Source organism: Argiope bruennichi, chromosome 8 (genome assembly GCF_947563725.1).
Source record: "Argiope bruennichi chromosome 8, qqArgBrue1.1, whole genome shotgun sequence".
NCBI lineage: Eukaryota > Metazoa > Arthropoda > Arachnida > Araneae > Araneidae > Argiope > Argiope bruennichi.
Window position 1 is genome coordinate 30,487,734 of NC_079158.1, and position 16,416 is coordinate 30,504,149.

The following is a 16,416-nucleotide window of genomic DNA, read 5'->3' on the forward strand; positions in this document are numbered from 1 at the left end:
TATGAACGTAGTTGTTATTCCTTTATTTATTTTGCTTTTTATATCTCTTTTTGCTCTTAATGAAAAAACAAAATGTCTTACTGTGTTTGTGATTCTTTCTGCTGTAAAAACAATTCTGTAATTTATTTAAATATTGTTTTTATCATACAGATTTACTATTTATAAAATATCCATTTTATCGATTGTATACCGTTTCCCGTGGGTAAATTACTACTTTGTGCCGTCAATAACAAGGCTTAATGCCCATTAGTAGAGTGACAAATAATGGCTGACAAAATGGTTTTCATTGACATAATCCGTGGATTTTATCACATGGAAGATAATTAGTTAACCTTTTCCCTCATTATACCGTTAATTGGCCAGATCGCCAATCCCACTCCTGTTTTATGGAATACCGTATCTAAAAATGGAAGCTTTTATTAATTACATACATTTATCTAATGTGATACTCTAAAATTTAGCTTAGTTTCGAAAAGAGGGCTGATGAAGCACACGTTTTGATAGAATGACCGGCTGCCACGAATCGAAAAATCGGACTAATTATTGAAAAACAACAGAAGCATAATCAAGATGTTATAGAAATATGAACTCTCAGCGGGAAAAGATCGTTTATTGTTTCTTCGGCTCCAGTAATAAACCTTCTTGGAAATTTTTATATTACTGGTTAATCGAACTTCACATTCTCTAGCTCGAAGTTGCAATAAGACCGGATAAGGAATAGCACAATATGGCTTTAGACGTCGATTAACTAATGCTTTGCGTTTTTGTATATCTATCAGGTAGCTCGAATATATAGCAAAAGAGATTCAAATTGTGTTTCTTTTTTAAATGATAATAAAACTTTAAATGACTTGATTCAAAAAGAGAAAGAATCTATTTAAAAAAAATGAAAGACCAAAGCATCATCTAGAAAGTGGTATCTTGTAATTTCCGATTTTACTGCCTTTGATATCCACTGTTTATATTTGTTCTAAAATATATAGAATGTTTCACTTTAAAGAAAAATCTCAAATGTAAATAATCATTTCCAAAAATTACACAATAATCGAAACAATTTTTTTAAAAAAAAAAAGGAGAACTGTTCAAAACATCGGCTATATTCGGATAAACTAATTTCGGAACACTAGACTTCCTCGTCGACGATTTATTTGATCTCAAAATTCGAAATTCAGTTCAAATAACGAAAACAGTGGCAAAAAAAAAAAAAAAAAAAGTTGGAAAGAGGAGAATTTATATCACTCCCCCTACTTCTAAAAATAGCGTATGATTTCCTCGTATCGGTTTACTCCCGAGTCAGAACAATCGACTCTTGACTATTGCAGCGTGTTGCAAAAAAGGCTGAATAATTTATTTCTAGGAAACGCGAATTTTGAGTGGCATCTCAATCACGGTTATTTGCTGCACACTGGAGCCAGCTGTTAAGTCTTTGATTACTTTCCTCTTTTCGCTTTTCATACTCTCAATTGAAAGCATCGCGCATGTTTGCAAACATTTGCTTATCCAACGCGTAATCGGATTGATTTATCTTAAGATAAATCATATTTGAACACACTGCGAAGTTCTTTGCTTTGCAAAGGGTTATGAACTTGTGATTCTGCTGAAAAGGGAAATACTTATAGACGCTTGCCTTCATTCATGAGACTATTTTTTTTAATCTTAGGATCACATTTATCGCATCTACTATCTCCCGAATAGCTTTTTCCTTTCTTTTAAAAATACAATAAGATTTCTTTAAGTACTTAGTACTTTCTTAAGTACTTCTTTAAGTACAAGGGACCCCCTACAGAGCGATGTACTATCAAATTTTGGATTAAATATTAAAATCTGTCTCTCCGGCTATTCGAATATAAATTAACACGATAATTACAAAACAAAGAGAACTAGGTAGATAAAATTCGGTACACATATTTAACATCTAGATTGTGCATGCATATCAAAGTTTGAGCCAAATCCAACCACGAGTTGACTGTCTGTCGGTCTGTAGTTTCAGAAACATTTAAACTCTGTAATTCAAAAACGCAATGACTTAAATATATCAAAATCGCTGTGGGATTTTGTGACTACAGAAGTATATTATGCATTAGTTATTTTGTCATTATTTAACCCTTTCTAAGGCCGTGGGAAGTATGCTTCCCACCAAATTTATCAATCTTTGTATGAAATTATGTAGGTTGGCATAAGTTCTGACAAATTTTTTTAGAAAGACAGAAACTTATATGCTTTAGTTCTTTATCTCACACAAAATGATGTGTCTTGGTTTGTCACTTAATTATTAATTAACCAAATTAATTAATTAATCAAATCAAATTTATCTAATATTCTAAATAAAGCCTTTTCTTATTCTAATTTCAAGCCTAAAAATATTTTAATATAATATGACTAGAAAAAAATGGCCCTTTAAAGGATTAAGATAAAAAGACTGAATTGTGTTATATGATTTATTCCTTTTCAAACCCATGTTCCAAGGAATTAACTCTTTACATTTGGAACCTCTTGGTAAAAACTTCAGTTACTTGATTTTTGTTAGAATAATTTTGCTACATCCCCAAAGTTGGGTGATATATCGGAGTGAAGGATTAATAAATAACAAAAACGTAGCTACTTATTTCCTTATTAACATTGAAAAAAAAATTATGGCGAAGGTTTGGAGAGAAATTTTATGGTCTAATATATTCCTATATGTCCCCTTTTGAGGCGTGACCTACCACTTTCGTAGTAAACTGATTCATACAATTTATCATCGAGCAATGATTTGGCAAGAACACAGCTCCTTCTGTAAAAGACTAACATAATCAAGATGTTAAGCAATTGAAACAGAACTATCATTTCCTCTCCCATCGCTGCTCCTTTACTTTAAATCTACTTCTCCACACTTGATGGGTTGCGAATGCTTAGTGATTCATTGTAAAAAATGGCTATTTGTGATGATTTAAGAGATATCTAACGAGTATCTTGAGTGTGAAAGGTATTGTCTTCCTTCTCCGAAATGATAATAATGCTGCTTCACATCCTGTGACGCCCCTAAATTCTGTGGGAAAGAAACGATGTAGCATTTTCGTTGACTCCAGAGTCATTGCTTATCGTTACCACGTTCGACCCAAATGAACGGTGTAGGGGTGAAGTTGTAGGTAACACATATCCAAGCTCGTGGGCTTGAATCCTAATCAAAGCTGATGAAATTTTGAACTACCAAGAATTAAAAGCGTCTCTATAATTATGCGGTATGTTAGTACCTTAATGAACGCTCACACATGTGTGTTATAGCTGGAATAACTATTAGTGTCCGCTCACATAACGTGTTATAACCCAAACAATTGTTAGTGTTCGCTCACGCAATATGCATGTTATAGCCAAAACAGTTGTTAGTGTTCGCTCATACATGTGTGTTATAGTTAGAATAATTATTAATGTCCGCTCACACGTGTCAGTCAGAACAACTATTAATATCCGCTCTCGCAACGTGTGATGCTACTGATGAAGATCACATATATGTTCACACATGTTGAATTATTTCGTAAATTTACATGACATTATTATTATTATTATTTCTTTTAAAATATTGCTTGCTCCTGGGGACTTTTGACTGCATAAACGTACAACTATTAAAGTTTTAAAGGTCTCTTGAGTGTCTGTTCAATGTGTGGTATTTGCGACAAAGTTAAATTCCTGCGCATTATCAGCATCATAACAACCGATTTGCTGGTTCTGATGGAACAGCCCGCGCTTCAAAATCATGGTAAGGGCAGCATCTGATACAGATGTCATCTAATCAAAATGGCGGCTTTTTTCCAGAATAGACCTCGAGTTTCTTCAAAACAGCTTAATAATCTTAACAATCCATTGCAATAGAGTCTAGTCATTGAAATATTGTCATGTCCCCCGAATATCTTAGCACAGTATACGAATCTCATTTGTCCAGTCCAATTATTATGGAAAGAGCTCGAAGCTTTAGAGCTCATTCATATTGTAGAATTAATTCTTTTACTGAATATAAGTTGCAATAGTTGTTTTTTTTTTTATTATTAATTTCTGTTTCATAATATAGTAGCGAAGCAAAAATCCGGTTTAACTAAAGTTTAAAGAATTAGAGCCTTAACTAGACCTAATTTTTGAAGCGTGACCTGACCTTGGACTCATGGTGTTTTTTTTTTTTTTTGTTGTTGTTGTTGTTGTTTGTTTGTTTTTTAATTTAAATCTGATCGAAACCAAACAAAAAGCGTATACCTGCCTAAGGTTCGTTTAGTTATTTTTTTATAATTATTAGTATTATGAAATTACTATAAAAATGAAAATAGAATAAAATTAAGTTGAAATTTGTTAATATTATAATCCGATTAAAATGCTGCAATACTATAACAGGTCTTTATGAATGTAAGCAGTTTTATATATTTTTATAAAACTGTTTGCTTCTGCGATTCAAATGAATGTTACTGACCTAATAGCTCGTATATCCCAACGCAGTCTGGATTTTAGATTTTTCTCTGCTCTCCTCTTCTCCAGTAAGCACGATGTCTTTGCTTAAATTCATTGTTTGATGTATTTTTAACTAATTTAATAACAGCTATGTAAATTTAACGTTAACTTTTGATAGTTGGATGTAAAATTTTTCTTTTCCTTCTTCCGAATACAATTAGTCAGATTTGCGATTTTTTTTTTTTTTTTTTTTTACAAATTCTTTTAATTTAATATTAGGGATAAAATTATTTATTTATTTTGCTCTTTTTGTATGTTAATTACTTCCCATATATTTATTTTTTTGTGAGCTAAAAATAAGTTTCGTATTTAATATTTATTATATTACTAACACTAAGGCTATTATCAAGTTTTAAAAAATTGCTACAACATTTATTGTTTTTGTTAATCATTTGTTTCTTGTAGTCTTAATGCAATTTTGGTATCAAATTCATAAAAGGCAATTAATTGGTTGTAGTGTGATTTCTGCCGTTCAGTATGTTTTTTACTACAAAAATCTTACGGCCGAAGTGGTCAGATGACAGCGTATCGGCTTCGGTTCAGAGGATTCTAGATTCGATACCCCATTCCACCACAGGACCGCTGTGCAAGCGGATATAGTGCACGCTAAATCCGTCAATTCAAGTGTCGCTCTCGACGTCTGATCATAATTTAAAATTAAGATGTCCATCCCAAAGTAGTCCTAGTATTGCTTCAAAACGATCGCTAATCTAACTTAAAACAGAAGCAAACTTAAAGTGGGAATGTCGTAAGGTGTTAACAAAATTGTGTGAATCATATTTTAACATTTATTTAGCTGCATTAACAGCCTAAGTTTCTTCAACGTGATTTCTTACTTTCCATTGGATTTGTACATCTTTCTCTCTATTGACTTTTCTTTTTCTCCTATGAAATTTCAAGATTTAACGAAAATTAAATTCCGCTTTTCAATTTATTCAAAGTCGTCCTTCACTTTGTTGGATGTTTCTTTACGTCCAGGTGTCCAAAGACAAGGCCATTTTCTGGATTGCGAAAGATCTGCATCGGAATTGACAATGTCACACGCATACATTCTTTGCATATTTATAAATATGGCTTATTTGCATTTCTGTTCTCGACTTTTAATCTTTTTATATTCTTGTAGCGTTTGTTCCATCTAAGTCTTACTAATAGATATTTCGCTGTTATCCGCCTCATTTTATAACTTATGTAATGCTACAAATTTTATAAAAGCTGAAAGCAATTTTTTCAGCATGTTCGTTCTTATTAACATTGCGTTTTATCTTGGTCTTAATCACTATTATTAATTTAAATATTTTTTTATCCATGTAATGTTGCAAGTTTTCGTTAAGGGTTCACCTAAAACTACTGAAAAAAAATTTAAAAGTATAAATTAAAATCAAAAACGGACATCTCAACAATCGAAATTAAAAGTTTTTTTTTTTCTTTCTTTTCGAAACATAATTAAAATTTAGGTGTTTCTTCGTAAACTTTCCTAAAAAGAAGAGGAAAAATAAGATCTTTTTCAATAAAAATAATTATTTTAATTTTCTATCAGTTATAATAAAGTTATTTAAAATATCGCTTAGCATAACTAATAAATGTCCTTATGCATTATGTGGAGAAAATTTTAAGAAGGAAGAAATATCTTATAGCTTATCAAGAAAATTGTTCCAATAAAGGTGCTGTAGTATTTATTACGCGTGTTCCATTATTTAAAGTAAAACTCTAATTTTGAAATTTGTTACGTGTTTTAAATTTTATTAAATAATAATTATTACTATTTTGGTCTGAAATTATAGGCATAATAACATAATGCTAATATGATTTTGAAATTTCATTTGTGAAATATATGTCATTATATGATGCGATTGTAGTGACTGGCTTATCTTATGTTGGATTAAATTTTCATGAGCATATCAAAAAAGAACGGCCCGTAAGCGTCATAATAGAAAAGTTTTTACTGGATAGTATAATTTTAAACTTTTCTGTCATTAGTAAAACATATTGTCAGTGCCTTGGAAACGGGGAGGGGGCTATAAATACAATGGTTTCAAGGGACGCTAAGAAGATAAAAATTAGTGCTTTAAAGATATTTTATAAAGAAAAAAAAATGAGAGAAAAAAGCAAAATAATAATAATGTGTGCCGTTTGCATATGTCTCTGTTTATTAGTGGCGAAAAAATTCATATGCGCTACAAGCTCTATTTTCTTTTACTACACAACTGCGCATTGTTGCTTAAAAATTTAGTCATGGGATTTTATAAATGTTTTATTTGTAAAGCACTGCAGATTTGGAAAGTACGGATTTTTCGACTGAGTTCATTTATACTGAACCGGAATAGCTCCTGTCGACTTGGAAGAGAAGGTCTAGGTTTGATTGTTGTCGTTTTATATGTAAAGAAAGTGATGGAATCCAATAATTTCATGTTTATAATATAGATACAAATGACAAATTAAAATAAGATTTAGCGACATGGTTTGTCTTATACGATCTTTCAAAACCATAATATATCAAAAGAGCTTTGGTTACCTTATTACAGCACATGTCAACAAATGGTTCACTCTCGATTATTGTAAAATATGATATTTTTACATGAACTTTTCACTATACCTTTTAATGTTTTATTTCTTCCGGCTTTACTGTACTCAAAGATTAAAAGTAATCGAGCTAAAAAAAAATTCTTTTATATAAACATATAGGAAATTTTTAGCGCAGAAATTATTCTTTTGAAAATGCATTTAGCAATTTATTATTATTCGTAAAAATGAATTGCTTTTACAATATAAATTTTAGTTGAAATGCTGCTTACCATAAAAATTGTGTAAAATGCTAATTTATTCCCGATGACCAGTGAATTTTTTACAACGTATTTCAAAATGAAACGAGTCATTAAGATCAAACATAATAAAAATTGTCATCTACTTAAGATACATTTATATATTAATTAATATCTATTACAGTACGAATTTATTATTTTCTTGAATATATATATTTAATGAATTGTTACTGTCTCAAAAATCGAAATAATAACACATTTAAAAAGCATTATGCAAAAGCTTTTTTTTTTTTTTTTTTTTTTTTTTGAAGCCAACATACAAAAGTCTGATTATTTAATTTGTCATCACCAGTGTCAGAGCAATTCATTTACATTTGCTGGAGTTTTTCAGAATGAATAAAAGGTTCCGAAAAAATTCTAATTAATTCGGGCGCTTTTTAAGACCATTCTATTTTGCGAAGCCGGAAGCTGAATGTCCAAATTGTTAATTACATCCTTCACGATTTTCGCCGGGTTTTTTTTTTTTTCCCTTTATAAAAAACAAATATTACGATGGCAACCGTATGACGATTTATGCATCTCGTTTTCAATCTTTTGACCATCTACGAAACAGCTTGATTTTTCAAGAGAGAGAAAATGGTTTTAAATTTATTTGAACTCAAGAAATAATAATAAAAAAAAGAATTCAAATCCAATTCTAAAAATAGATTGCTGTTACGAAATGTTTTTGAAATAGATATTTTTCATTCCTTTAGGATTTAAAATTCCTTTTTATCTCAAAAATATGCTTTTTTTTATAGTCAGGTTTTTTTTCTTCTGAGAAAAGCAATTGCATTTTTTTTTTTTTTTTTTTTTTGTAAAGTTGAGTCACGGTTGGAGCAAAGAGCTCCCAAATGCTTTTCGAAGCAAGTCGTTATTTCTTTATTGCTCCGTTTCTTCACTGATGGGTGTCATTACACCGAGAATGGAATTCGTCGTGACCCGCCATTATTAGGTGCCATGACAATGCACCTCTGTTTGTGTGCATTTCTATTTTCCACGTGCACGGGCCGTTTTGCTTATTCCTGCAGTTCGATATTCCCAAGACAGGTGGTTATTTTTTACGAGACTTGTAATAAATACTGTTTTTGTTTGTGTATTAGTTTGCTATTGATGGCAATGTATCATAGTTAATATTTTCCCAGATGCTCTCCATGTTTTTATAAAAACTTATCTGTAGCTATAACAAGAATATATGCACGGAAAACAATGAGATTTTTCTCTTTTTGCCTTTCTCTTCTACGTACAAAATATAGTGTTTTGAGTTAAACTTAGTGAAGAAATTCGAAAATACAGTTTCTGTCTCTTTCTTTTGACCGAAATTAGGTTCAGATCCTCAATTTTACTGTCTAGAGTGAATATCAAATTTCTTCCATCTACTCAATGTGTTTTGTGAATTATCGTGTGCATATGCATGCGGGTTGGTTGATGGGCAAATTCTCGTAGATATCCTTTATAATTTGATCAAATTTTGGATCAAATTTGGTTTTGGTGTAAACAAAATTTGTCCCTAAAGTTCATTGCTTTTTTTGTAGGTAATCTGCTGACAGTCAATCTTAATTCCTTTCAAAATACGAGATTCTTCACATCATGGAGGGAGGATGGGTTTTGAATCTTGGAGATTCGTCAAATGTTTGAAGACTTTTTTTACATTTCAATTCCTTCTCTTTTTTAAGTTCATGTATAAATTTGACTTTGTTATATTTACTTTCCATATCGAAATAGCAGTAGGATTGTTTTGAGACAATCCTACTGCTATTCTCGTAATTTGGAACTGTGATCAGATGACAAGAACAACACCTGAGCTGCCACTCATTCTTCTTTTCCGCACCACATCAACAGACAAATGTTTTATCCGCTCATGATTTAATGTGCAGCAGACTGTCTTATACGATAGTCTTTCACAAAAGTATATATAAATAATTCGTTTAAACTAAGAACAAAATTATGTATTTATACTTCTGTGACATTTCATAAGTTTATAATATTCTGATCATTTAAGTGCTCAGTTTTTATTAATTACTTAATTTAATTCAATTTGTTTTGATTCATCCATAATTTTTAAAATTTAAGATATGATGGAATTCAAAAAATTTTGTATGGATTTATAATATTTGTGAAGGATTTGATTTTTAATTCATATTTTTAAAGATACGATAATTCTGTGACAGCATTTTGTATGATCAAATAAACTCAACAATAATTTTATTAAATGGTCATTAAATTAATCGGATCTTTGTTTCTAAACTTTTTCTTTTCTTTGCATCATTTGAAAATGTACGTATAAACTAAGAAACAAAAGATGAATCTGAAACCTAGTTAACGATAATCAGAAAGTAAATTTGCCAGAATTTATATTAATTCATAAACCTTAGACAAATTCCTTGAATGATGGAAGATTTTTGCTTCTTAACACACAGAAGAATTTGACTAAAGGATTGTTTTCGCGTTTTTAAAAAATGGATGTGCAGCGTGGCGTTGAATAAATCCTGTTTTTAAATCAAGATTATTGTTCTCGAAGCTAGTAATATCAAATTTCTTCGACTGTATCTGGAATTAAATATCCTCAGCTGTTCATTCTGTTTGCTGGAAAAACATTTATTGACTTTCAATTTTGTGAAAATTGACTTTAGATTCCAATAAAATACAAACTTTAGTTTGTTTTACTGGAATATTATCTTGCTATCTCCACTTTGAAGTTGATTCATTGAAGCCATCGGTGATCTCTTGTTTTCAACGCAAGATTCGTTGAATGGATGTTACCAATAGGTGTGGTCCAGAATGCTTGTCAACAGTTGATTGTTACATTGTCATTCGCTTGCTGACAAGAAGGCTGCTTTGTTAGTCCGTCAAGTTTCGTATTAACGAATATGCCCTGAAAAAGCCTCTGAATTTTTCCTCTCCCATGTCATGTTTCCTGAAAGGATATGAATAATGTGGCTTGAAAAGAGTCTGTTAGAGGAATACAAAGGGTCAGTGTCCTTTATAGCCCTTTTGGTTCATGTGTTTAGGTAGATACTAATCATTAAAAAAAAGAAAGAAAGAAAGAAAAAGATGCAACACAATGTCAACGTCGCCTCTGTGTGGTTCTGTATATATAGTCATAGGATTTCAATTTACAGTCCCTGTCTTTAACCCTTTGACTACACATTTATTTGAAGCGATTTTTGTATTTGAAGCGCATGTAATTTTTTGAACATGTGAAGGCAGTAGCCTTTCATTGTAAGAATCCATTTATTTCTTATTATTTAGAATATATACTGCTAGATGATATTGAGATAACTTAAGCTAATTAAAATTACAAAAAAAATGGAAACATAAATTTAAACATATACGAAACGTTTTGATATGTCAAATGTACCCAAAGGGTTAATATGGAATTAATATATTAAAATTAAAACCATATATCTGAGCATAATTATTGATTAAAAACTTCTAACCAGTGTTTTAAACTTCCGCATAGTTACTTACTTACTTATAGGACACATACTTCTAACCCGTATGTGTCATAAAATTAAATTTGTGACAGTTTTTCCCCCCTCGAATGGAACATAAGTAAAGATATTATTTGCAAACTGAACGCAAATTGAGTTGTTAAAGTTGTCACGAATAATCTGTTTATTTTATGTAGATGGCCGCGGTGGCCTGGTGGTAAGGTCTCGGCTTCGGAACCGGAGGGTTTCAGGTTCGAGACCCGATTCCACCGAAGAACCGTCGTGTAAGGGGGTCTGTTGCACGTTAAATCCGTCCTGACCAAACGTCCTCCCGCTGGTGTGGTGTGGAGAGGGGGTGCCAGCTCAGGTGTCGTCCTCGTCATCTGACCGTGGTTCAAAATTACGAGGTCAGTCCCCAAATAGCCCAAGTGTTGCTTCAAACGGGACGTTAATATAACTAAACCTATTGTCTGTAGATAGTGTGACTAAGTTCTAGCACTAAAGCTGGCTCTATTTAGTAACGTAATCGAATCCAGCCTGTTGAGATTCTGTACACAATGTTTTTAATTCATCTTAAGAATTATTTATAAAACACATTAAATAAAATTTTATGAGTTGAAATTATTATTGAAGAAGATTTGAGAGAAATAAGAAATGTAACTTCATTAGGACGGAAGCTGGATTTCAAAATCACTGAAACCTTTGTGGAGTACCTATTTTGTTCTACCTATTCCGTTTTTATCGCCAAATCTTCTATTAACAATCTGGTGTAAAATAAAACAACGTATAAATATGTTCCTATTTATGATTATGCGTCGGAATCTTCAAAGCACCTTGCATATTTGCTTATTGGTTCTTATTGTTTTTCAGGATTCATTCTCTGGAGGAACAGCTCAGGGAACTCGAAATCCGAAGTGAGGAGCGAATAGAAACTGAGCAACAGAAATTCAAGGAGATTATGGTGAGCAAAAACAGAAACGGTGGTTGCTGTTCGTTTGTTTTTTACCGCTTCATTAGTCATTTTTTTTTTTCTTTCGTAATCATCAGCTCCTTTGAAAGAAATTGTGAAGTTAAATGCTATTGATTAGACTTAGTAGTCATATTCATTGCGTTATACTGAACACTTTTTTGATCTAAAAATATTGATGGTATATACTTACGAATATGTGGGAAAAAATAACTTGACATGTTTTTAAAGCTGAACACCAACTGTCCTAATATGAATAAAATGTCAGACGTCAATTGGACCTTGAAGATTTAAAGAAATCTCATTTTTGGTATTGAAAGATGATGGGCTCGAATGATATATAAGGGGTCATTCGTCCTTACTTTAGAGTGGAGTGGAAGTATCGAGGATGGTGTGCCTATTGTGGCATTCGTTCTGATTATATGACCAGGGTTCAAAATACCTCTCATATGTTCATAGCGGAACGGATAATATAACTAAAACAAAATCACCATCGTATCATTATTGAATGGTTCTCGTGATACATTTTAATAAGTAATTTGTAATTTTGGAGAAGACCTATGGATTCGAATCATTGTCAAATGTAGTAATTTTATGAATGCATATAACTAATTCATCATAAATGCCAATTAGTGTATGTAAAAAAAGTTAGAAATATATCATTATTAATTTCGTTGTATTTTAAAATGCAAACTACGCATTGGCATTTTTATAGCCAGCCTATATTTAAAAATCTTGTATTGAAAAATGCAAAAGTTGCCAATGTATCGCTTGCTGGTTTTGTGCGTTTATGAGATGGAGGGATTAACTTTTGGAGATTTTCAAATGTGATGCTTTGTTTTGTTTGAAACATCGGACTACGTTTTTTATCATTTTACTTTCTCATATAACAGGTGTATAAAAAGAAAATATTATGATTTTCAGTTTTAAAAAAAAAATCGAAATCGAGATGTTGAGGAATTTCTACATTTGAGGCTTGCTAGATCGGTGAAATTTTGCATGGGACATTTACACCAAATTCCTAGATTTCTATCAAACTTTGAACAAAATCCATTTATAGAAAATCTGGCTTGTTGTCTACTACAAAACGGAGGAAGCTAGATGGATAAAATCTGGATTAAGGATTTTGGAAATTAAGATGTAACAACTAATATGTATTATATCTGGGGCGAAATCCATGTACAGTTGTCTGTCTGTCAGTCCATACTTTCGCAAGCACGTAACCGCAATAAGTGAAAACGCAATAATTTAAATATATGAAATTTCGTGTAACTATTTATGATTATAATTGTATTTCTGTATACAATTTTAATATAATCAGAAGGGAGGGGGAAGGTGTCCAAAATGCACTTTCGCTTTTCTGGTGCTTGTGTCTTATTAACTTCCCAGCGATAAATTACCGAAAAATCGCTAATGATCGCTCTCTAATAGGATCTTCCTCGACTCTTTTTCTTCAGTGGTGTACGGTTGATAACACATAAATACAATCATTAGGTAATATGCGAGAAAGTTTTGAGAAACAACTCCCGCTGGTTTTATTTATTTTCCATTTCATTGGCCCTTCATTATATAACTTCCGTTTAATCATGCAAGGTCCACTTTTTCTATAAGAATCGGAAGCAATTCGAAGGTTTCCCTGCTGTCTCTCTGATTGCGGTTATATGTAACACTAGTATTGTAACAAAAAAGTGAGTGTATTAGTGTGGGGAAATATGTGTGATCAAAGTCGCCGAAAATCGAACCCGGCCTCCAACACTGCGGCTTTGTGTGAATAATGACTAATGAGGGAACGGAAATCTTTCTTCCGAATGCCAATTTGTCATGTCACATATTATTGCGAAAATCTGATTTCATAGTTTAATGTTACGAAAATGTGCGAGTTTAATATTCAAAGAGAACTAATGTAAATTTATGTAACTCTTTTTGTCATTGATAAAAGTTAAATATTTTTGAAAATAAGAAGAAAAAAAAATTTTTTTTCTTCTTTATTCTGGTATATATATGTATACTCTGGTGTATATATATATGTAGACATACGTATTATAGGATATAAAATATTTTATGGAACGAATAGCTGTTAATTTTCTAAGTACAGCTAAAGGCACTACATTCAGTTAACATAGCCAAAATTGGTGGTCCTCTTTATAATTATCATTATATTTTGCTTGAAAATGCAGAATGGACATTTTAATAAATAGCGTTTAATGTATAAAAAAAATGCGCGCACATGCGTTTGTGTGTGTGTTTGTTTTTAAACTCCTGAGACATCTATATATATTTTTAATAAGTCACTACTTACAATTCTTGAATAATATCTGGAACGTAGCATTCGAATATTAGTTTCTAAATCAGTGGAATGTTAGCTTAAGTATTGTGAAATCTTTATTTTATTGTCTTTTTTTTTCCCCCTTTCTTGAGACTTTTAGACATACTATTAGCCTAAAGATAAAAATAGAAACTATATGACAACAAAATCCACCATATATGTGGACACGGAAGATTTTAAATCCGAGTTCGAAAATACATCTACCTGCTACTATATACTGAGAGGTGTCCAAATGACTCAGTTATCACTCTCGACATCTGACATCTGTTCAAAATTATAAAATCTGTCTCAAAATAGCCCTTTTACCTTTTGAAAAGGGTCGTTAATGTTACTCAGTTGAACCGAAATATTTTGTGAGGCACATGTGCCCCCTGAGTTAAACTGTAGGTAGTTATTCGGAAGGCAGGTTAGAACTTGATATTAACTACTTAGGCATTCAGATCAATATCTAGGCGTTTAGAATTGAATAATTTTTATACGATTTAGAAATCTTCGTAGAGACCATAGTAAAGGAATGTCGATTTCGTTTCATGCCTATATTTTATTCGGAAATTATAACAAAGTTTTTACAAAAGGAAGTGTCTCTACCTTCAGTGTAATATTGAATATTTTTAAAAGTGATCAATAACAATAGGCTTGCTTATTGGCATAAGACTTTGTGTAATGGAAAATATCATTAATTTTCCATTACACAGTATCAGTAAAATATAAAAACTTCTTTCATATATATTCTGAAAAAGATGGTTTTGAAATGCATAAAAAAATGCTCTTATTCTTCGTTTGTATTTGTCTTTAATTATTCCATTTATTTAATTAAAAATAAATTATTTATTCAAAAATATTTATTTGGAAAGGATGAATTTTCATAATATTTGTCATCTTGATAAGCTAAAATTTGTAGTATATGATTTCCAGATGATGAATCCTCCAGCTTATTTATATATATTTTATAATTTGAATATTCTCACATTAATCTTTGTTTTATAGACTCGGTGCGAACGAGAAAGCAAGCAAGAAGTAGAGCAATATGCTACCAAGTAAGTGCTAACAAATACATTGTAAAAATTTGTGTTGTGAACATCGTCTTTGAACTAATTTTGTTCGTGACACGATAGCTCAGTATAATCTAATTAAATGCTGCTCTTATTTAATAAAATATCCTATTTTTTTAATTTAATATTTTTATATGATTCCTAACTAAAGAAATTTGTTTCAGGCTCTTTGCTCTGCAGAAAGAATATATGGAAATGAGTGAAGAATCCCTTAAATTAAAAACCTTAGTAGAAAAACTAAAACAGGTAAAGTTTTGAATGATGTATGATTTTATACAATTTCATTAAATGTGTAGAAAAAAAAACTAAAAGTATAGGACCAAACATTTTAAACAGGAATATCTTAACTTCGTTTTATTAGTTAATATTCTGCATCTTATAATAATAGATGAGCAGTTGAAAAAAAATGTATCCCTTGCCGAAAATTCTGTTTAGAATCAGAAGATCACATTCTCTGTCTATAAATAATAGCTACTTCATATAAAAATTTTATTTAGTATGTGGCATACATTTGATAAACTGATGCTTGTGATGAAGGATTTTCTTACTTTCTGGCACCATTTAATATTTTAATGATATATTTTTAAAAAATGGTTAATTTTGAACTATATAAACTGAGACAAATCTTGGATTTCTATATTTAGAAACTCATGCATCCTATTTTTATAAAGTCTTGAATTGTATATTTTGCATTCTTGTGATTTTGCATGTAATGTTAAAAATTTTATTCAGAGTTGCATGCGATATTTTTATGGCATTACATTAGAATTAAGATTTATTAACATTAATTAACTTTTCATCATTCAATTTCTTAGAATTTTATAGTAAAATTACCTATTTTCTACTTAGAAATCAAACTTTTATATATGCTTCTTTTAATGTATCTTTTGTATGATATATATAATATTATGATAGGTTAGATTAACATATTAATATCATAGAATCTTTAAAATCTGAAATATTGTCTTAAAACCTTCTGATAATTGAATAATTTTTGATTTGTACAGTATTAATACAGTTTTTAAGTTAATATCTTTAGATGAAAACATAAATGCTGGTATTTTCTTTAAGATTAATTTGTGTTATTTACATAGTAACTGCTAAAATTTTTATGAAAACGAGTTTTTTTAACTCTTGAGTCCTGATATCATAATGGTTTTAGAAATCATTTTTGACAAATTTATTAATTTCACTGTTTACTATAAAACACAATATTTTGGAAAAGATAAATAAATTTCATAAGATTTTTTTTCAATCCTTAATTCATATTATATTCCATTTGATATATGAGAAAATTTTAATCCCGAGGACATATGTTTTTGACATAACTCCTTTTGTTACAAACGTTATACAAATCCCTTTATAA

The 16,416-nt window shown here is 30.6% G+C and overlaps 1 protein-coding gene across 2 annotated transcripts in view; it reads left to right on the forward strand.

Annotated features, from left to right (window-relative positions):
- Positions 1–16,416, forward strand: part of LOC129981191 (rab11 family-interacting protein 4B-like) — a 142,301-nt gene that overhangs the window by 117,914 nt on the left and 7,971 nt on the right. For both annotated transcript variants that reach the window (XM_056091925.1, XM_056091926.1), the window contains 3 exons: positions 11,576–11,666; positions 14,986–15,035; positions 15,215–15,296. In XM_056091925.1, the coding sequence (XP_055947900.1) occupies positions 11,576–11,666; positions 14,986–15,035; positions 15,215–15,296 (223 nt within the window). The remainder of the gene's footprint in view (positions 1–11,575; positions 11,667–14,985; positions 15,036–15,214; positions 15,297–16,416) is intronic.